Genomic DNA, 22,460 nt, shown 5'->3' with positions numbered 1-22,460 from the left:
GTCCCCAACCTTTTTGGCACCTGGGACTGGTTTCATGGAAGACAACTTTTCCATGGATGAGGGGTGTGTGTGTGTGTGTGTGTGTGTGTGTGTGGTGTGTGTGTGTGTGTGTGTGTGGCGTGACAGTTTCTGGATGATTCAAGCACATTGGATTTATTGTGCACTTTATTTCTATTATTATTACACCAGCTCCACCTCAGATCATCAGGCATTAGATCCTGGAGTTAGGGACCCCTGGTCTAGAGTATAGGCAGGCTGGGGGCTGAGATAGCAGGAGGCACTTAGGCATGACTGGAGTTAGGGTCAGGCAAAAATTTCTCTGAAAGAGAAGACTCAATGGGAGAGAAGAGGAGGGGCTGAGGATAGAATCCTGAGGTAAAGGAACATTTGGGGATGGGAAGAAAAGTCTGTGCAAAAGGCTAAGAAGGGGCAGTCTGAAATGTAGGAAGAGAACCAGGAGAGAATGTTTTGGGGATGGCAAGGGATGTGATGATTTCAAGAAGTGATCAAGAGTATCACACACCGAGGAGGGTTAGAAAGATAAGGTTTCTGTAAGCTGAGTAACAAAAGAGAGAAGAGAGCTTAGGGAGATGGGATGATAACTATTACACAAAACCAGCGGGGGCCAAGATGAGGAAGGCTAGGATGTTCTCAGGCGGAGGAGAAATTATACCTCCGTGTTAACAGATACAAAATTTTTCCTATGCAAATTAGAAATTATGATCCCAACACAGGATGCTGGCATTCTGCACTTTCAAATTCCTAATCAGAAATGGGATTCAGTAAGTTGTTTTTAACTAAACAAAAACTGTAGGAGGTCTTATTTAGCTTTTTATTTCAGAATAAACTTCGCATAATCACTCCCTATCCAGAACTGCTTTGACTCGAGGACATGGGGAGGTGGATGATTTGCAATTGTTGAACCAATAAGAGAGAAAGGGAATAAAACATGAGTTTCAGATACGGAAATCAAAGATCACCTTGCTCTCATCTGTAAGTAATAATTTTCTATGATGTTCAGACGTTAAAAATCATCTTGAAATAAAAATCTTTGATGAGAAAAAATAGGAGGGAAAAATCTGACCCTACAGATTTTGACTTTACTGAGATTGGGTAAAGTCTTTTTACTGAGATTGGTCAAAATCTGACCCAACAGAAATGCATATAATTTTCAAAAGAATTTTAGTTTTTGATCTCTGTTGCCTTGGTGTACTCGTGAGAAATATGCTAAAGTGGAAAATGTAAAATGTATTCAAATCTCAATTTTCTAAATTGCTGATCCTCATAGTTTGGGACATTGCTTTGCCAGAGGGCTTTCTTATTGCTACTGAATATGAGAATTCTATAGCTGTCAATCCTTGTTTTCTTTCTTTAAAGATGAATTATTTATTAAATTTTAAATTGAGTTATAATTAGTATATATAATTGGGCTTCCCTGGTGGCTCAGAGAGTAAAGAATCTGCCTGCAATGCAGAAGACCTGGGCTTGATCCCTGGGTTAGGAAGATACCTTGGAGAAAGGAATGGCTACCCACTCTAGTATTCTTGCCTGGAGAATTCCATGGACAGAGGAACCTGGTGGGCTACAGTCCATGGGGTCACAAAGAATGGGACATGACTGAGCAACTAACACAATTGATATATACCATTATTACTTTCAGGGATACAATGTATTGATTTGATATTTGTATATATCGTGAAATGAGCACCACAGCTAGTCTAGTTAACATCCACCACCATGCAGAGTTACACATTTTTTTTTTCTTGTGATGAGAGCTTATAAGAGCTATACTCTTAACTTTCAAATATGCAATGTGGTATTGTTAATTGTAGTCACCATGCTTACATTACACCCTCATAACTTAAATCACTGTTTTCTGTTCTTTCATTCTTCCTGGAAGCTTTTTGAAAATAATCATACCATATTAATTCCATTATTTTATCCTACACTGAATAGCATATAGATTCCCTACTCTTATATTTTGAAAAACATTACACTGACATAAAAATTTACAGAAAGTTGAGTCATATCTGCCAACTGCTATAGTTTTTTGCCATGTAATTGCAGGTGCTTCTTTTATAATAAAGGTTCCTCTCTTTATTTAACAGATTACATCAGACTCACTCCTTGCACTTTTGTGTCAATGGACATGAAACAAAAAGGTTTCATGTTTGAAACCTTTTATGTGGTTGGGATAAAAAGGATGAATATCAGAGTATGTCCAAGACATACATTTTAACTAATTAAATGTTTATTGTCATTTCAGTGGGATCTGGGGGAGAAAATTAGGCAAATACAAGTGTTCAGACTGTTACCCTGACTTGAAAAATTCTGTTTTATACTTTCTTTTTCTATATATTTGGTTACTTTCTGCCCTACCCATCCTTATGTGTCTCAACTTCTGAAGTGTTAGATTATGTAGTTTTATCATCATTTGTTGCAGTAATCAAAGATTCTTGGGGCAGCGCCCTCATTATCTGTCAGGCCTGGCATATATTTTTAAAAAGCACATACATTTAGATCCCTGGTGGTCCAGTGATTAAGATTCTACTTCTACTGCAGGGGGCGTGGGTTCAATCTCTCATTTGTGAACTAAGATCCCACATGCTGTATGGCATAGCCAAAAAATGTTTAAAAATTAAAAATAAAAATTTTAAAACACATGTATCAAACAAAACAAAACAATATTTTAACCCTTTTAAAGCGTACAGCTGGGCTTCCCAGGTGGCGCTAGGCGTAAAGAACTCGCCTGCCAATGCAGGAGACATAAGAAACACGGGTTCAGTCCCTGCGTCGGGAAGACCTCCTGGAGGAGGGCACAGCAATCCATTTCAGCATTCTTGCCTGGAGAATCCCATAGACAGAGCAGCTTGGTGGGCTACAGTCCACGGGGTCAAAAAGAGTCGGACACAACTGAAGCATGCACGCACGCAAGCATACAGCTAGTGGCATTAATATTCACCATAGGATGAGTGGGACAACTGAATTGAAAATGCTGAGCACGGAATTCCCTGGTAGTACAGTGGATAAGAATCTGCCTGCCAGTGCAGGGGATACTGGTTTGATCCTTGGTCCAGGAAGATTCCATACACTGCAAAGCACCTAGGCCCATGTGCTGCAACAAGAGAAATTACAGCTAAGAGAAGCTCATGTACCACAACCATGAGTGGCCCCTGCTTGCGGCAACTAGAGAAAGCCCAAGCAGCAACAAAGACTCAGTGCAGCCAAAAATCAATATTTTTTTTTTTTTTTTAAGAAAGTGCTGTGTCATGAATGCCATCCACAGGTTTACAAAGGGCTGACTAAGCTCAGGCTAGCTCCACTGAAGACCTCAATGCTTTGGGCCCAGAACATCTGCAAACACCATTCTTGACTCCTCTAGTGGAGCAGAGGACTGTGAGATCCAGGGATGGGGTGAGACACCTCAAGACCCACTGCGTGGGCAGTGTTTCTCCAGGCTCACTGCAGCTCTCACCAGCTCAGTATCTGGGGACCGGCTGACGACTGAATCTTTGTCTTCTTGAAATGTACGAAAGGTCATGTTTTATGATTCCATTATTACTCCTCCCATGTAGCCTCCAGGGCAGATTCAGAAGAGTGAAAAAGTTATATTGCAAAAAAAAAAAAAAAAAAAAAAAGTCTCTTTTACGTCTGAAATACATACTGCCAAAAAGTTGGTCATATATGAGTTTGGGAGGTGACTGAAAAATGGTACTTAAAGTTGAAAATCGAAACCTCCTGCCTTTGGGAATGGCAACCCACTCCAGTGTTCTTGCCTGGAGAGTCCCAGGAATGGAGGAGCCTGGTAGGCTGCCATCTATGGGGTCACACAGAGTCGGACACGACTGAAGCGACTTAGCAGCAACAGCAGCAGCAGCCTTTGGGAATTCTGTCCGGTCCAACCTCCCCTCTCAGATCTCCACGCTCTGAGACAACTCACCAGGATCTTTGCGGGGCTCTGTCTGTGAGGCTCCAATTGAGGCACGTCTCTCCTCCTGACCAGATGAGGGATGGTGGAGTTTCGCAAAAATGCACTCAGCTCAGGGGTGTCCTCCCGGGGGGCAGCTGGCTGCATAGAGAGGCAGAGACATTACACCAGGTACAAGAACACTTGTTACCTTTTCCATTAGCCTTGAGCACCAGGCGATTTCTTTTATTGACTATGATTCACCTAAGAATTCAGACACATTCCCATTAATCAGCAGCATCCCCATCAGCAAGATGAACTACATTGGGCTTCCCTGGCATTCCAGGAAATGGCAAGTCACTCCAGTAATCTTGCCTGGAGAATCCCATGGACAGAGGGGCCTGGCAGGCTACAGTCCATGGGGCCACGAAGAGTCAGACATGACTTAGCAACTTCTCTATCTTTCCCTGGTGGTTCAGTGGTTAAGATTCTGTGCTTCCACTGCAGGGGGCTAAGGTTCGATCCCTGGTCAGAGATCTAAGATCCCACATGCCACATGACAGCCAAAACAAAATAAACAGAAGGTGAACTACACTGGAGAGAAACAAGCCTCAACATTGTCCAGTAATAGGAATTCCTAAAGCCTGGGGAATGCACTGCTGGGATGTTTATCTTGCAAGGGTAAAAATTTAAGTGGGACTTATTTCCCTGTAAGGACAGAGAGAATGTGGAAGTGACTTTCTGAGTGTGCGCCATCAGTTTCTCGTTACTTTCCTCTTGCTGTCAGGGAACTGAGGAGCATTCTGTATGGTGAGATGGATTCTGAGGTGGAAGAAAAGAGAGGTGCTGATGGTGGGAAAACAGCCGGATGTGGTCAAGGACCGACTTGGGCATGTCTGAGCCCCACACGCTGTAACTGTAAGAAGTGCTCCCTCAGGAGAGAACCATATTTTGTTTTTTTGAAATTAATTTTTCTTGGAGTATAGTTGCTTTACAATGTTGTGTTAGTTTCTACTGCACAGCAAAGTGAATCAACTATATGTATGTATGTATGTATGTATGTGTGTATATATATACACACACACACAACCCTTTTTAAGATTTCATTCCCATTTAGGTCACCACAGACCACTGAGTAGAGTTCCCTATGCTATACAGTAGGTTCTCATTAGTTATCTATTTTATGTGTTAGTTGCTCAGTCATGTCCAACTCTGTGCAACCCCATGGCTGAAGCACAGCAGGCTCTTCTGTCCATGGGGTTCTCCAGGCAAGAATGCTGGAGTGGGTTGCCATTCCCTTCTCATATACTATCAATAGCGTATGGCCTTCCCAGGTGGCTCAGTGGTAAAGAATCCACCTACCAAGCAGGAGATCCAGGTTCGATCCCTGGGTGGGGAAGATCCCCTGGAGAAGGAAATGGAAAACCACTCCAGTGGAAATTCCATAGACAGAGGAGCCTATCTGAGATACAGTCCATTGGGTCACAAAGAGTTGGACAGGGCTTAGCAACTGAGCATGTGCACGATCAATAGTGTCTATATGTCAACCCCAATCTCCCAGTTCTTCCTACCCTTCTTCCCCCTCTGATGAACCATATTCTAATGAAAATGACTCTTCCCTAGCACCCCGTGTGTACACTGTGTTGTAATGGAGCTTGTTTTCAGCCCTGAGTTTGTTTGGCAAGTCTTCTAGAACTTACGATGTTATCTCAGGCTCCACGCCAGTCATATCTGCTCACCAAATAAACATTTTGAGAATCCCAATAGATCACAAATACTATCCCATTAAAATATTTTATTTTAGACTGACTGAGTATAAAGCCTGAATTTTTGGCTTCCTGCTACCCCTCCCTCCCCACCAGCACATCATTTTCTACCTGGTCACTTTTAGTAGTCACAGAATCAATCCTAGTATGCTCATCTCTGTGGGAAGAAAACAAGATATTCCTACACTGCAGCTGAAATGATAGTGCTCAGTACATCCTAAGAACCTAGAAAAATCTCCTGGATAAACAGAAAGATAGAGTCCAGGCTTCTTAGTAAGACTGCTCAGCCACGTGTGTGCTGACCTCCACCTGTGCTCCAGTGTCCTTTTTCACCAAGAGCCCAGAGCATCCTGCTCCCCAGCAAGTAGAACCATGTCCCACTCCTGCCCTGCAGCAGGCTGATTCCCCGAGGCTGTTTGATGTTCCAGGTGATGGCTCTCTTCTCCATCAGCACCTGTCAAGCTGCACAGTCATTGCCTGCCAACTGGTCTGAGTTGCCCCATGAGGAAAATGTCAAATGAAAAGCATAGAATAATATATCTCAGCAAACATAAAAAAAGAAACCAAAACTCCAAACCGACCAACCAACCAAACAACAACAAAAAACCAGAAAGGAAGGAAACTGGCAGGGAAAAGTCAGAGGGGCGGATATCAGATGCAGGAGACAACCCACGAGAAGTGTGATTCTGTAGAAACCTAAGTAAAAGAAAGTTGCAAAAATAAGTGATGATGATTCCTTCTTTGCTATTCCTCCCAAGGAGAGGTGGACTCTAATCACCCCCCTTAATTCTCGGTTGGTCTCAGGGACTTGCTTGACCGAAAGAGTGTAGCAGAACAGAAAAATAAATAAAAAATATGTGACTAAGAATGTAAATCCTGCAGAAGAATGAAGAAAGGTTAGGACTAAAAGGATTCATTGAATCTGTCACCTAAGAAATTATGGAATATGATCCAGCAACTCCATTTCTGGATAGATATACCTGAAGAAAACAAAAATGCTAACTAGAAAAGCTATCTGCATTCACGTTCACTGCAGCATTATATCCAATAGCCAAACCTGGAAGTAAGCTCTGTGTCCACAGATGAATGGACAAAGAGAGTGTGGTATACATATACAATGATATACAATGCAGTATTATTCGCTCATAAAAAAGGAGGTAACTCTGCAATTTGTGACAAAATGGATGGACCTTGAGGGCATTATGCTAACTGAAATAAATCAGAGAAAGACCTTATGATCTTACATACATGTGAAATCTTAAACTAACAAACAACCCCTCCCCCCCTCCAAAATCTATGAAACAAACATATCTATACAGAGAATGGGAGAAGGAAATGGCAACCCACTCCAGTGTTCTTGCCTGGAGAATCCCAGGGACTGAGGAGTCTGTGGGCTGCCGTCTATGGGGTCGCACAGAGTCGGACACAACTGAAGCGACCTAGCAGCAGCAGCAGCAGCATACAGAGAATAGATTGGTGGTTGCACACTGGCGGGTACAAATTTCAGTTATAAAATAAGTAAGTTCTTGGATTTATAGATGGTGACTATAGGTAATAATACTGTATTGTATATTTGAAACTTGCTAAGAGAGTGGATCTAAAAGTTCTCATTCCAAGGAAAAAGAAACTTGTAACGATGTAAAGTGATGGATGTCAACTAGACATTGTGATCATTTTGCAATATATATAGATATTGAATACATTGTACATCTGAATCCAATAAAATGTTACATGTCAATTAAGTAAAGAACAATAACAACAACAATTTATGGAGGCCCTCTCCTGAGCAAAAGATTGGGAGAGATGGAAACTGAACCACAAAACTAAAGAATGAATGGATTTAGAGAAGTGGATAATTATTTCAAGAAGTATGAAATTAAATCTCAGTCTTCTTCTCATATGAACTAATGCCTAATGGTGAAGATGAGATACATCTTCATCCCCCACCAAATATGAAAGCAACAAAACAAAATAAAACATGAATATTCTTAGTAGCTGCTTGTAAGGAGACAAAAGATAGTAACAAAACTTTATGGGCATATAGAGGATACTGGCGGAGAAGGCAATGGCACCCCACTCCAGTACTCTTGCCTGGAGAATCCCATGGACGGAGGAGCCTGGTAGGCTGCAGTCCATGGGGCCCCTAAGAGTCGGACATGACTGAGCGACTTCCCTTTCACTTTTCACTTTCACACATTGGAGAAGGAAATGGCAACCCACTCCAGTGTTCATGCCTGGAGAATCCTAGGGACGGGGGAGCCTGGTGGGCGGTCGTCTATGGGGTCGCACAGAGTTGGACACGACTGAAGCGACTTAGCAGAGGATACCGGTGAAAAAAGTTATGACCATTATAGAAAAGATTATTGACAGCTTTTTAAAATGAGGGAGAGCTACACAGTAATTTAGAAAGATACATGATCTTAGAGGAAAAGGCAGATTACAAAATCGCACATAAGATTTTAAAAAATGAATGTTTACTTACATTGTGTATCAAAAATAGGACTATTTAGAATAGCCATCTAATTGTTACCACCAGTGGTGGAGTTTTAATGATATTAAAGAAGTTTTGCTAATTACTTTTTAGGTATGACAATGGTATTATGGATTTCTAAAGAGTGTCCTTAATTATTGGCAACATACAACAAAATGTTTATGAGTGAAACAAAAACATAAACTAACAGATAAATAGAATATAGAACAGTAAATGGGCAACAACATTACTAGAAATCAAATATTTTCTTCTTTATGTTTTTGCATCTTGCCTGATACATTCCTTTGATGGGCATTTAGTATCTCTCAATATGAAAACCAAGAAGATTATAATAAGAGTAAAAGAGAAATAAGGAAGTAGGGATAGCAATACAGCTTGGCTAACAAATGGAGGGAAAAACAATCCATTCTTGGAAGAGGATACAGAGGCAAGTTATTTGCTTCTAGTTTGTTTTGAAGACAGAGGAAATTTAAGTAACTTTAACTTGCTCTGAGGAAGGAATGAGTAGAGAGGAAGAGGTTGCAGATATTGGAAACAGGGGGAATATTTGAGACAGCAAAGTTAAACTCAGAATTGGGAGAAGGACTCTCCTCTGGAAGTGCTGGAGAGGAGCTAAGGATGAGGGAGAGATGATTAGAAGTTGGCGGGGATGGGAAATGGGTCATTTGAAGACTGTCTTGCTCTAAGTCATTGGCTAATGGTAGTGATGCTTGAGAGATGGGATAGGAGGTACAGAGAATGTCGTGAAGGTTTGGAGAAGCCGATGAGGAGAATGAGAGGGAGTGGCCATCAGCTGGCTGAGGAGACTCTGTAGATGTCGTTGCTCAGTGAGCACCAGGCACCATCCATCTGTAACATGTCCACAGGCCAAGTGGTAGAGAAGCCAGAGTCTGGGATCCAGCAGGAGGGAGATGGTCAGGCCAGGAACTCAGAAAGCACAGAGGACAAGGGAGGTGGCGTAAGGGAGCTCATAAAAGGATGTTGTAACCAGCTCATCATAGATTCCAGGCTTGGCAGGAAAGAAAGTATAGCCAAAGGCAGTCTTGAGAGTGGGGTAGGTTAACTGACTCAGAGAAAGTTTTTGTATCAAGGGAGAAAAGGGCTAGTGGAGGAAGGAAGTGAGAAAAATAGAGAAATAGGAGACTGATTTATTAGAGTCCTGGATGCTGAACTGAATATTTCAGAGGTAAGGACTTAGAGGGGATGTTCAAAGCACTGGGCTAATGGGATGCATGGGAGTGAGCGTGAGGGTCAGCCATATGGACTTTGCAATATTTCAGGACAATGGCAGGTGGGTGATGCATTAGCTCAGGGAGACTCAGTAATGGAGAATCTGGTAGAGAAGTCTTTGCAGGGCTCTCCAACTTCTGGGATCTAACGCCTGATGGTCTGAGGTGGAACTGATGTAATAATAATAGAAATAAAGTCCACAATAAATGTAATATGCTTGAATTATCCCCAAATCATCAGCCCATGCCCTAGTCTGTGGAAAAATTATTTTCCACTAAACCGGACCCTGTTGCCAAAAAGGTTGGGGACTGCTGCTTTATAGTGTAAGATTAAAACTTGAGCTTAGACAGAAAATTCACAATTGTGGAAATCTTTAAGATTCCCTTATGTCTTTTCCATCATATGCTCAGGTGTTTGTGTGTGTATGTGTGGTATGTGCTATGTGCGTAGTTTTTGAGATTTAGCATGTGCAATTTCTTCTTTTTATAGGTCACTGGAAGGTATGTTAACCCTGTAGGTAACCAAACTATAGAGCAGAGATGCTGGGAAGAACTAGTGAATTTTTTTTTTTTTTAATTCTCAAAGTATAGCCTACTTTTGGGCTTCCCTGGTGGCTCAGACAATAAAGAATCTGTCTGCAATGCAGGAGACCTGGGTTTGATCCCTGGGTTGGGATCCTTGAGAAGGGAATGGCAACCCACTTCAGTGGGAATTCTCCTTGCCTGGAGAATTCCATGGACTAGAGGAGCCTGATGGGCTACAGTCCATGGGGTCGCAGAGCTGGACACAACCGAGCAACTGACACTTTCAGTCTACTATTCTTGTTAGTAGCAGCAGCAGCAGCTGTCGTATAACAGCTGTCGTAAAACAACAGCCCAAAGAGAAGAAAGCCCTCCAACTTCCTGTGTGTTTATACTGGATGCAGCTTGTGTACAGAAGTTAGGACGCGTCCTATTGTGGTGCTCCCTGGTGTACTATTACTCACAAATATTTCTAAGTGGTTTCTCCATAAAACCCAGGACTTGCTCTGAGATAGAGAATGAATGAATGTATCACACCACAGAGGCTGATAAAATGTATTTCTTCCTTTTAGTGACCGTGTTTTACAAATAGAGGAACACTGCTCTCAAGTACCATCATCAAAGTCCAATGGCTCGCAACCCAGTTTTCTCAAATAGCATTCCAGAAATTATTTCAAAAGACAAAACAAAACAAAAATGCAGCCCCCCAAACAATGTAGAAGTTATCCAAGAAATGTAAACACCAGTTAAAGGCTATTTTCCAGATGAACCTTTTTAGCCTGTTTCACCATGGATCACAAACCCACAGGTCAAGTTTTTCCTTAAGCTGAAATCCTTTGGGCCGAGGGAGGCTGGCCTCTTAGCACCCAGGTTAGGCAGACTTTCAAGTTCAGGGTGATGTTTGCTATGTGCTATGGGAAGCTAGTGGCAAACACTAACATATTTCTTTCGAACAAACATGAAAATTGCTTCTTTCTGCAATAAGGAAACAATTGTTAGTAAATAGGGTTCTCTCCCCATCTGTTAGTCAGATTCTGACCCCAACAGGAGTTTTCTATTTTCATAAATCTTCACAAACTCTTCACTGTGGTATAGGTTTAAATTGATGGATTAAAGGGATACTGTGTGGCTGGAACATGCAGTATAGTTGGAAATGCAGCTCTGGAAGAAAAGAGTTGGGTGACATTAGATAAAAGCTCTGTGAATCCAAATAAACGCAGCACATGGTATTTTTTCAGCCTATTTGTCTTTGGATTTCAGGTATTTCTCATCCATAAAAGGCAGTTGCCTTTTTCTCATGTGACTCTGTGTCTGTAATTAAATCGAAACAGAGATGAGTCCAGGGGGTTGGTCCACCATGTCATTTTCTTTAAGACGTAAACGTTCAGGATTTGTTGGGAGAGAATAAAAACCACAGTTGTCTTTTAACCTCCTGAACAGAACGGCAAAGCAGAACTGAAGAAGCAATTCACTCTCTTGGTGATTTTGAAGCTTAGCTGCTGGACATGTATTTTTAAAATTTTGAAATATAGATGAGAATTTGGAAACCATCTTAAAGAGAAGATAAGGCAAAGAGAAACAGACCCCAGAAAGCATATTGTCTTTGGTGGCTGAAAAATAGTAATGTTGTAAGTAAGACTATTACAAAGAGGTGGATGAAATTCCTGTATCAGAGGGAACAGGAGAGTGAGAGAAACACAGAGAAAAAAAGAAAGGAGGGAGGGAGGAGGAAAGAAAGAAAAAAAGGAGGAGGAAGGAGAAAGGGAGAGAGAGTTTGGTCTGAGAGCTGCTGACCTAGGAAGTAACAAGTATCCTGCATTCTGAATCAGCAAGCAGCAGTAAGTACTATAAATGGAGGCAGGGATGAAGGAAGAAAATTCTCTTAAGGATAAGACAAAACTATGCAAGTTTGCCAAGCCACTGTCTGCGGCCTGCTGATTTAAAAAAACACAATTTGCCGGGCTATAATCCCTGATGAACAGTTTCTGTGTTTCTGCTTTCCATGTCTGCGCTATCTGGTTGTAATTTGGACTTCCTGCGGGAACAGTCTTGTTCAAGAGATCAGTTCTCAGTTGTAACTTTCTGCTTTCCACGGCTTCGAGGACAATTCTTTACACCTTGGCTTTTTCTCTTGCTATCGGTCATTCTAGTCTAGTCCCTGTCAGATTACTTTCACCTCAGGATTTCCCTCTCTTGAACTTAGCCCCAGAAGATTCAATCATGATCTTAACACAGGTTGGATCTGACCACCTTGTCTGTCTCCCTCCTCGGGCTACACTCTTACAATCTGTAGCCCTGTCTCCCAGAATCTCATATTTGGCTGTTACTGATGAAATCCTGCCAATTAAAAAAAGAAAAAATAGGCCTTGTCTCTTTGCGCAACTTTGGTTCCTGAATCATGTTTGCTTACTTAGCTTCGTCATATCGAGAGATCGTAGCCTATCTGAAGGACCTTACTGACCCCAGGAGAGAGTCCACCGAAATAAGAAATTTGGTAGTTTGAAATCATTATTTTACTGCCTTTAGAATATTTTAAAAATACTTTATCCAACTCCAAAATTCTATTCCAAGAAGGATCTGGAACAAATTAGATTTAATGGATTGGTCTGAGTGTTGCAGACAGTTTGTTTCAAAATGCTTTAAATGGTAGAATATGGGGAAATCACCACATTCAAATCCTGTGTCCCTGCCCTGGACCGTGAAGCCTGGAGGCAGAATCCTTATGGTTGCTTCTGCCCGAAGCAGGCAGAACCTGCTTCTGCCCCTGGGATTATAGAAGACTGATAAATAAAGTGGGGCCATCATGGGAGGAACAGAAAACCAAAGACTGCAACCTTTTCATTGGGAGGCAGGAGTAAAAGCAGGGCTGGCAGTGACACCCCCAGGGCCACACCTCACGCTTGCTTGAGCTGTGCACCACGAGGGTTGTGCACCTCACTCCAGCTTTTCCTGAACTCCGTCATCTCCCCGGGGCATCCATCCACCCCTGTACTCAGATGTCTGAACAGGGTCACAGAGAAGACTGAGTGAATCCCCACGAAGCCTAATAAAAAGCAAGTACTTAAAAATAAAAACTTCACTGACTTCTGCTTGCATCCTCCATCTCCCCCAACCCTAACTTAGTTGTTGATGGTCTGTAAATGAGGTGTATGTGGGTGAGGTCTTGTGCCCAGTGTCTCCTGAGACAGTCACAGGTCTTAGGAGAACATGAATAGGGTGGTGGCTTTTCAACACGGTCAGTGTCTGTTCATCAAACCTTGTGGACATTCAGGTCACTGATGGGATAACCAGACAGTAAAACCTCCTGTTAGAACTGAATCCCGTCAGGCCTATTCAGACTTAGAGGCTTATGTGAGCACAGTGGCATTTGGAATGCATATTCAATTTATAGACAGGTTGTATTTCAGAAGATTTTCGGCTAGAAGTTTGGCACTCCAAATACCTTTCTCTTTGGAAATCGGGCCAGCCCACAGGAAAACCTACTTCATCCACAATATGGCTTTGATGCATACAACTAAGTATTTGCAATAAAAAATAAAGCTGGGGAGGTTACTCCAGGAGTAATTTTTAAAAATAGAAAAAAATAAATGATTGTGTTAAGTACATTATATTAAATACTGATAGATTTAATGAGAGTAAGCCTTATGGAGATTCTGCAGAGGACATCTGGGGAATTTCAAAAGTTTCAGAGTTGGTGGCACTGATCCCTTAAAGTGAGTGGCCTAGAAAATGTCTCAAAGGAAATCTGATGGTTTCTAATTCATAAGCCAATTTCCTTAGAACATGTGAGAGTTGGAGTCAGTGAAGGAGGGAAATGAATAAAAATGAGATATTTATATATTATACAGGAGAAGCTGACTAAAAAATTGTATGTGAACACAAGAGAAAGAGATTTTTCTGAAGGGAAATCAACTGACTGTCTGGAGAGGAAAATGATGTGGAACTTTGGAAATCCTCTGGAGGAAACTTCGAAAAGTAGACAGTTCTTCTTCTCACAGGTCCATGGTTGGGACATTTTGGTGGCTCATCCAATGGAGACTGGAGCATTCTCAGAAAAGACTTGCAGATGCAGAGGTTTCAAGAGGCACTCACTTCCTATGGCTCTACTTATAAAGGAATTGTAGAACTAAATAGTAAGGAAATTTACCTTAGTCCACTCAGTAGGGAAGATTTAATGTGTATGTGCGTGCTCAGTTGCTCAGTTATATTCTACTCTTTTCAAATCTATGGACTATAGCCCATTGGGCTCCTCTGTCCATGGATTTCCCAGGCAAGAATACTGGGCTGCATTGCCATTTCCTCCTCCAGGGGATCTTCCAGACCCAAGGATTGAACCTGCATCTCCTGTATTGCAGGCAGATGCTTTACCACTGAGCCATCTGGGAAGCCACAAGATATACTGTGATTTAATTTTGCCTATACAAATATATTTCTGCCTCCCTTTTCATTATTACAGATCTACCATCTCTCTGCTTCTCAGTTAAAGAGCTAAGTTAAAAAATTAGGTAGTTTAAGATAAAACTATTAGTACTCCAATTAAAAATACCCTTCAAATTAGCTTTGTTGCAAGAATCTGAAATTGATATTAGACTTAAAAATTTACCCAGCCTATTCTTTTGATGATAACAAATATAATAAATAATTTGCAATTTCCAATTTACATTTAAGTCAGTAAGTAGATTGTTTAGCTTTGCATTACCCAGAAAGAAATTGCCAAGTAAATTAATAGTGACTTCACCAATAAATTATTTACTATCTTAAAAGGAAAGTAATTTTCAAATACTCTCAATTGTTTATAGTTATTCATATAAAAAATATGCTGACTGTCAAGTTTTAAAATCTATATATTGATAAAAGGTCATTTAGACTCTGGGTCATACTTGTAAAATATAGGTAAAAGTACTTTGAGAACCTGAAAGTAATAATATTTCAAGTTTTCCATGAATTCAGAATTTGAGGAACTCATGACTTGTTATAATTAGATATTTTATCATGGTCTTACTTTATATTGTAATCAAATCTTATTTTTTAATGATTTTTTAAAAATATATATATTTATTTATTTATTTGGTTGAGTGGGATCTTAGTTACTGCACATGGGATCTTTAATCGTGGCGTTAGAATTTTTAGTTGCGCATGCAGGATCTAGTTCCTTGGTCAGGGATCGAACCTGGGCCCCCTGCTTTGGGAGGACGGAGTCTTAGCTACTGGACCACCAGAGAAGTATCTGTAAACAAATCTTGTATTATGTTTCTATAGAAAAAGTTTTATAAAATGAGCATAACTAAGCTACATTTTGCACTAGCCTTGGAAAGATTTTAATAAAAATCTACACTTTAAGGAATAACTGGGTAGCAGGGAATGTAGGTAATGGGGATATACTCCCACCCAGCTTGCACCAACCTGTCAAAGTTTAAGGCTAGTTACTATTGGTACAGTTCAAGTGCATGTAAATGATCATTAAATTGCAACAAAGAAAAAATAACTCACAACCAACACAATTCAGTTCAGTTCAGTTGTTCAGTCACGTCCGACTCTTTGCGACCCCATGGACTGCAGCACTCCAGGCTTTCCTGCCCATCACCAACTCCTGGAGCCTGCTCAGACTCACATCCATTGCGTCGGTGATGCCATACAACCATCTCATCCTCTGTCATCCCCTTCTCCTCCCACCTTCAATCTTTCCCAGCATAGGGTCTTTTCCAATGAGTCAGCTCTTTACATCAGGTGGCCAAAGAATTGGAGTTTCAGCTTCAGCATCAGTCCTTCCAATGAATATTCAGGACTGATTTCCTTTAGGATGGACTGGTTGGATCTCGTTGCAGTCCCAGGGACTCTCAAGAGTCTTCTCCAACACCACAGTTGAAAAGTATCAATTCTTTGGCACTCAGCTTTCTTTATAGTCCAACTCTCACATCCATACATGACTACTGGAAAAACCATAGCTTTGATTAGATGGACCTTTGTTGGTAAAGCAATGTCTCTGCTTTTTAATATGCTGTCTATTTGATCATAGCTTTTCTTCCAAGGAGCAAGCATCTTTTAATTTCATGGCTGCAGTCACCATCTGCAGTGATTTTGGAGCCCTCCAAAATAAAGTCTCTCCGTTTCCCTTGTTTCCCCATCTATTTCCCATGAAGTGATGGGACCAGATGCCATGATCTTAGTTTTCTGAATGTTGAGTTTTAAGCCAAACTTTTCTCTCCCCTTTCACTTTCATCAAGCGGCTCTTTAGTTTTCTTTGCTTTCTGCCATAAGGGTTGGAATCATCTGCGTATCTGGGGTTATTGATACTTCTCCCGGCAATCTTGATTCCAGCTTGTGCTTCTTCCAGTCCAGCGTTTCTCATAATGTACTCTGCATATAAGTTAAATAAGCAGGGTGACAATATACAGCCTTGATGTACTCCCTTTCCTATTTGGAACCAGTCTGTTGTTCCATGTCCAGTTCTAACTGTTGCTTCTTGACCTGCATACAGATTTCTTAGGAGGCAGGTCAGGTAGTCTGGTATTCTCATCTCTTTCCGAATTTTCCACAGTTTTTGTGATCCACACAGTCAAAGGCTTTGGCATAGTCAAGAAAGCAGAAATAGATGTTTTTCTGGAACTCTCTTGTTTTTTCGATGATCCAACGGATGTTGGCAATTTGATTTCTGGTTCCTCTGCCTTTTCTAAATCCAGCTTGAACATCTGGAAGTTCACAGTTCACACTGTTGAAGCCTGGCTTGGAGAATTTGGAGCGTTACTTAGCTAGCGTGTGAGAAGAGTGCAATTGTGTGGTAGTTTGAACATTCTTTGGCATTGGTTTCTTTGGGATTGGAATGAAAACTGACCTTTTCCAGTCCTGTGGCCACTGCTGAGTTTTCCAAATTTGCTGGCATATTGAGTGCAGTACTTTCACAGCATCATCTTTTAGGATTTGAAATAGCTCAACGGGAATTCATAACCTCTACTGACTTTGTTTGTAGTGATGCTTCCTAAGGCCTACTTCACTTTGCATTCCAGGATGTCTGGCTCTAGGTGAGTGATCACACCATCGTGGTTATCTGGGTCATGAAGATTTTTTTGTACAGTTCTTCTGTGTATTGTTGCCACCTCTTCTTAATATCTTCTGCTTTTTTTAGGTCCATACCATTTCTGTCCTTTATTGAGCTCATCTTTGCATGAAATGTTCCCTGCTGCTGCTAAGTCACTTCAGTCACATCCGACTCTGGGCGACCCCATAGATGGCAGCCCACCAGGCTCCCCCGTCCCTGGGATTTTCCAGGCAAGAACACTGGAGTGTGTTGCCATTTCCTTCTCCAATGCATGAAAGTGAAAAGTGAAAGTGAAGTTGCTCAGTCATGTCCGACTCTTCTCAGCCCCATGGACTGCAGCCTACCAGGCTCCTCCATCCATGGGATTTTCCAGGCAAGAGTATTGGAGTGGGTTGCCATTGCCTTCTCCAGAAATGTTCCCTAGGTATCTCTAATTTTCTTTAAGAGATCTCTAGTCTTTCCCATTCTGTTCTTTTCCTCTATTTCTTTGCATTGATCACTGAGGAAGGTTTTCTTATCTCTTCATCCTATTCTTTGGAACTCTGCATTCAGATGTTTATATCTTTCCTTTTCTCCTTTGCTTTTCACTTCTCTTCTTTTCACAGCTATTTGTAAGGCCTCCCCAGACAGCCATTTTGCTTTTTTGCATTTCTTTTCCATGGGGATGGTCTTGATCCCTGTCTCCTGTACAATGTTATGAACCTCCATCCATAGTTCATCAGGCACTCTATCTATCAGATCTAGGCCCTTAAATCTATTTCTAACTTCCACTGTATAATCATAAGGGATTTGATTTAGGTCATACCTGAATGGTCTAGTGGTTTTCCCTACTTTCTTCAATTTAAGTCTGAATTTGTCAATAAGAAATTCATGATCTGAGCCACAGTCAGCTCCTGGTCTTGTTTTTGCTGACTGTATCGAGCTTCTCCATCTTTGGCTGCAAAGAATATAATCAATCTGATTTCGGTGTTGACCATCTGGTGATGTCCATGTATAGAGTCTTCTCTTGTGTTGTTGGAAGAGGGTGTTTGCTATGACCAGTGCATTTTCTTGGCAAAACTCTGTTAGTCTTTGCCCTGCTTCATTCCGTATTCCAAGGCCAAATTTGCCTGTTACTCCAGGTGTTTCTTGACTTCCTACTTTTGCATTCCAGTCCCCTATAATGAAAAGGAAATCTTTTTTGGGTGTTAGTTCTAAAAGGTCTTGTAGGTCTTCATAGAACCGTTCAACTTCAGCTTCTTCAGCGTTGCTGGTTGGGGCATAGACTTGGATTCCTATGATATTGAATGGTTTGCCTTGGAAACGAACAGAGATCATTTTCTCGTTTTTTGAGACTGCATCCAAGTACTGCATTTTGGACTCTTTTGTTGACCATGATGGCTACTCCATTTCTTCTGAGGGATTCCTGCCCGCAGTAGTAGATATAATGGTCATCTGAGTTAAATTCACCCATTCCAGTCCACCTTAGTTCACTGATTCCTAGAATGTCGACATTCACTCTTGCCATCTCTTGTTTGACCACTTCTAATTTGCCTTGATTCATGGACCTGACATTCCAGGTTCCTATGCAATATTGCTCTTTACAACATCAGACCTTGCTTATATCACCAGTCACATCCACAACTGGGTGTTGTTTTTGCTTTGGCTCCATCCCTTCATTCTTTCTGCAGTTATTTCTCCACTGATCTCTAGCAGCATATTGGGCACCTACCTACCTGGGGAGTTCCTCTTTCAGTATCCTATCATTTTGCCTTTTCATACTGTTCATGGGGTTCTCAAGGCAAGAATACTGAAGTGGTTTGCCATTCCCTTCTCCAGTGGACCACATTCTGTCAGACCTCTCTACCATGACCTGCCCGTCTTCAGACAACCATTTTGCCTTTTAGCATTTCTTCTACTTGGGAATGGTCTTGACCACTGCCTCCTATAGTGTCACAAACCTCCATCCATAGTTCATCAGGCACTCTATCTATCCTATCTAATCCCTTGGATCTATTTGTCACTTCCACTGTATAATTGTAAGGGATTTGATTTAGGTCATACCTGAATGGTCTAGTGGTTTTCCCTAATTTCTTCAATTTAAGTCTGAATTTGGCAATAAGGAGTTCATGATCTGAGCCACAGTCAGCTCCTGGTCTTGTTTTTGCTGACTGCATAAAGCTTCTCCATCTTTGGCTGCAAAGAATATAATCAATCTGATTTCGGTGTTGACCATCTGGTGATGTCCATGTGTAGAGTCTTCTCTTTTGTTGTTGGAAAAGGGTGTTTTCTATGACCAGTGTGTTCTCTTGACCAGTGCTAAACTCTGTTAGCCTTTTACCTGCTTTATTTTGTACTCCAAAGTCAAATTTGCCTGTTATTCCAGGTAGCTCTTAACTTCCTACTTTTGCATTCCAGTCCCCTATAATGAAAAGGACATCTTTTTTGGGTGTTAGTTCTAGAAGGTCTTGTAGGTCTTCATAGAACCATTCAACTTCAATATCTTCAGCTTTACTGGTCGGGGCTTAGACTTGGATTACTCTGAATTTGAATGGTTTTTCTTGGAAACGAACTGAGATTATTCTGTCGTTTTTGAGACTGCATCCAACTACTGCATTATGGACTGTTGTTGACTATGATGGCTACTCCATTTCTTCTAAGGGATTCCTGCCCACAGTAGTAGATATAATGGTCATCTGAGTTAAATTCACCCATTGCAGTCCATCTTAGTTCACTGATTCCTAAAATGTTCACTCTTGCCATCTCCTGTGTGACCACTTCCAATTTGCCTTGATTCATGGACCTGACATTCCAGGTTCCTATGCAATATTGCTCTTACAGCATCAGACTTTACTTCCATCACCCATCACATCCACAACTGGGTATTGTTTTTGCTTGGCTCCATCCCTTCATTCTTTCTGGAGTTATTTCTCCACTGATCTCCAGTAGCCTATTGGGTACCTACCAACCTGGGCAGTTCATCTTTCAGTGTCATACCTTTTTGTCTTTTCATACTGTTCATGGGGTTCTCAAGACAAGAATACTGAAGTTAGCCATTCCTTTCTCCAGTGGACCACATTTTGTCAGAACTCTCCACCATGACCCATCCATCTTGGGCGGCTCCACACGGCATGGCTCAAAGTTTCATTGAGCTAGACAAGGCTGTGGTCTATGCGATCAGTTTGGTAAGTTTTCCGTGATTGTGGTTTTCATTCTGTTTGCCCTCTGATGGATAAGGATCAGAGGCTTATGGAAGCTTCCTGATGGGAGAGACTGACTGAGGGGGAAACTGGGTCTTGTTCTGATGGGCGGGGCCATGTTCAGTAAATCTTTAATCCAATTTTCTGTTGATGAGCAGGGCTTTGTTTCTTCCCTGTTGCTTGACCTGAGGCCAAACCATGGTGGAGATAATGAAGATAATGGCAGCCTCCTTCAAAGGTCCCATGTGGGTACTGCCGCAGTCAGTGCCTCACACCCTGAAGCAGGCCACTGCCGACCCACGCCTCTGCCAGAGACTCCTGGACGCTCATGGGCATGTCTGGGTCAGTTTCTTGTGGGGTATTAAACAAGTTACATAATATATACAAACATATATAAATAGTGTCAGACACAAATAAAGCAGGACACTCAAAGGGAGTTAGAAACCATCTGCATAACCAATTTCTCCAGGAAGCTAAGGACTGAAATGGAGTCTAAGGTAACTGAGAACAGGAGGTGCTGCTGCTGCTGCTAAGTCGCTTCAGTCGTGTCCGACTCTGTGCGTCCGCATAGACAGCCTCCCATCAGGCTCCCTTGTCCCTGGGATTCTCCAGGCAAGAACACTGGAGTGGGTTGCCATTTCCTTCTCCAGAACAGGAGATGTGAGCATCTTAATTACTTAGATGTTATCCATTAACATTTGAAGATACTATTTTATAATAAGCTACTGTGCTTGAAGATGTTAAAATTATCTCAGTGAAGAGTGAAGAGAGAGGAAATGGGGCAGGGGTGAAGGATGCCAAGGAGGATGTATTTTAAATCATTTTGTGGAAGACAAGTGGCCTTATTATTTCCCCCAAAAGAAGGAAGAAGTCTTGATGCCCCATAAATCCATGAATACTGGATCTCCTCTTAGTCTTCCTCTGTCTGAATAGAAGGCATGTTGGGTTGAAGAAAAAATCCTTTCATAACAACAGTGCCCCAGTGCCACTGGCCGAGAATAGAGGCAGACCTGCACCCAGGATGGCTGAATTAGTATTTCCCCAAGTCTGCCTCTGCCTGCTTGATTATGGACATATTCTGTCCCTGCCAGTACTGGAGAGTGTTCACTCTTCAATGAAGTCTTCTTTTCAGGACAACATCACATTAAAAATAGTTCTTTTTTTTTTTCATTCAAATGTGACATTTTCAAGGGCTTACACTCATTAATTTCTTTCCTTTCCAGAAGGACCCCAAAGCCAGATTTGGGTCTTTATCTGGACAGAATCAGCTGTGTGTAAGCTTGAGTTTCTGATTGAAGAGTGACTCACAAAGTGATTGAGTTGGGGGTCTGTAGGGAGGCAGAATCTCAGACCCCACCCCAGGCAGACCCCGTGTTTTATTTATAGAGACCTCCAGGTGATTCCAACCTGCTCAGAGTTTGGGAAGCCCTGCCCTAGGCACCTCTGAGAGCTGGGGTCCTGAAAACTCCAGGCTGGGGGTTCTCAAGGGCATTAAGATGGCCTTTGGCAAATAATCACATTTTACCACTTGCTATTGGCAACATCTGGAAAACCCCGTTTTGGCCAAAATCCTTATGCCTTTTGGCAATATACCAAAAAAGACTTTAAAACAACATTTTAGACACATTCTCCAAAACATGACAAGGAGTCGATTTCTGATTTGGGTTGGGTTGTACTGCTAGTCAAACCATATGTAAAAGTTAATGCACTGAAAGAGGCTAAATGAATGACAGGTTGCCGTGAGCTATAAAACCAGGAGAAACTGATGTTTTCTAGGAGTGATATTTTAAGTTAGGTCTGGCTTTTCTTATTTTATTTTTAATATTTTCTTGGCCACATAGCTTGTGGGATCTTAGTTCCCCAACTAGCGATTGAACCCACATCCCCTGTATTGGAAGCATGGAGTCTTAACCACTGGACCACCAGGGAAGTCCCAGGTCTGGCATTTTAACTATAAAACTAAAAACAAAGATCTGATCAATTTTCACTGAAGTCACATAATTATTTCACTTTTTTTTTTTAATTAGCCACTGTTATTTTCTCCTTACTATGAAAAATAAACGAAGTTGCTGATTAGAGCAGACTCCTTACCTTTATACCTTGTGGGTTGATATCAGGATTTGTTTGACATCGCAGAGGTCCCAGAGTTTGAATATGAAAGATGTAGAGGAGAAATTCGTCCCGGGCAGAGAAGGGCCAGCCCACCTCCAGGAGGGTGTCACTGATGGTGCTTGGTCCAATATTGTGCAGCTACAAGCAGGGAACATGTCATGGAATGGTCAGCACCAGGCAGCAAGTTGAAATCAAACTCCATAAACTCAGAACCCATT

The 22,460-nt window shown here is 41.6% G+C and overlaps 1 protein-coding gene across 3 annotated transcripts in view; it reads right to left on the bottom strand.

The window, feature by feature from the left end:
- The window catches only part of ITGA8 (integrin subunit alpha 8), a 191,024-nt gene that overhangs the window by 27,624 nt on the left and 140,940 nt on the right, over positions 1-22,460 (bottom strand). For all 3 annotated transcript variants that reach the window (XM_025264358.3, XM_025264359.3, XR_006544619.2), the window contains exons 25-26: positions 22,222-22,380; positions 3,941-4,069 (exon numbers count right to left, since the gene is read on the bottom strand). In XM_025264358.3, coding sequence (XP_025120143.3) covers positions 3,941-4,069; positions 22,222-22,380 — 288 coding nt within the window. The remainder of the gene's footprint in view (positions 1-3,940; positions 4,070-22,221; positions 22,381-22,460) is intronic.

This window comes from Bubalus bubalis, chromosome 14 (assembly GCF_019923935.1).
Source record: "Bubalus bubalis isolate 160015118507 breed Murrah chromosome 14, NDDB_SH_1, whole genome shotgun sequence".
In the NCBI taxonomy this organism is placed as follows: Eukaryota; Metazoa; Chordata; class Mammalia; order Artiodactyla; family Bovidae; genus Bubalus; species Bubalus bubalis.
This window is presented reverse-complemented; position numbering and strand designations above follow the sequence as displayed.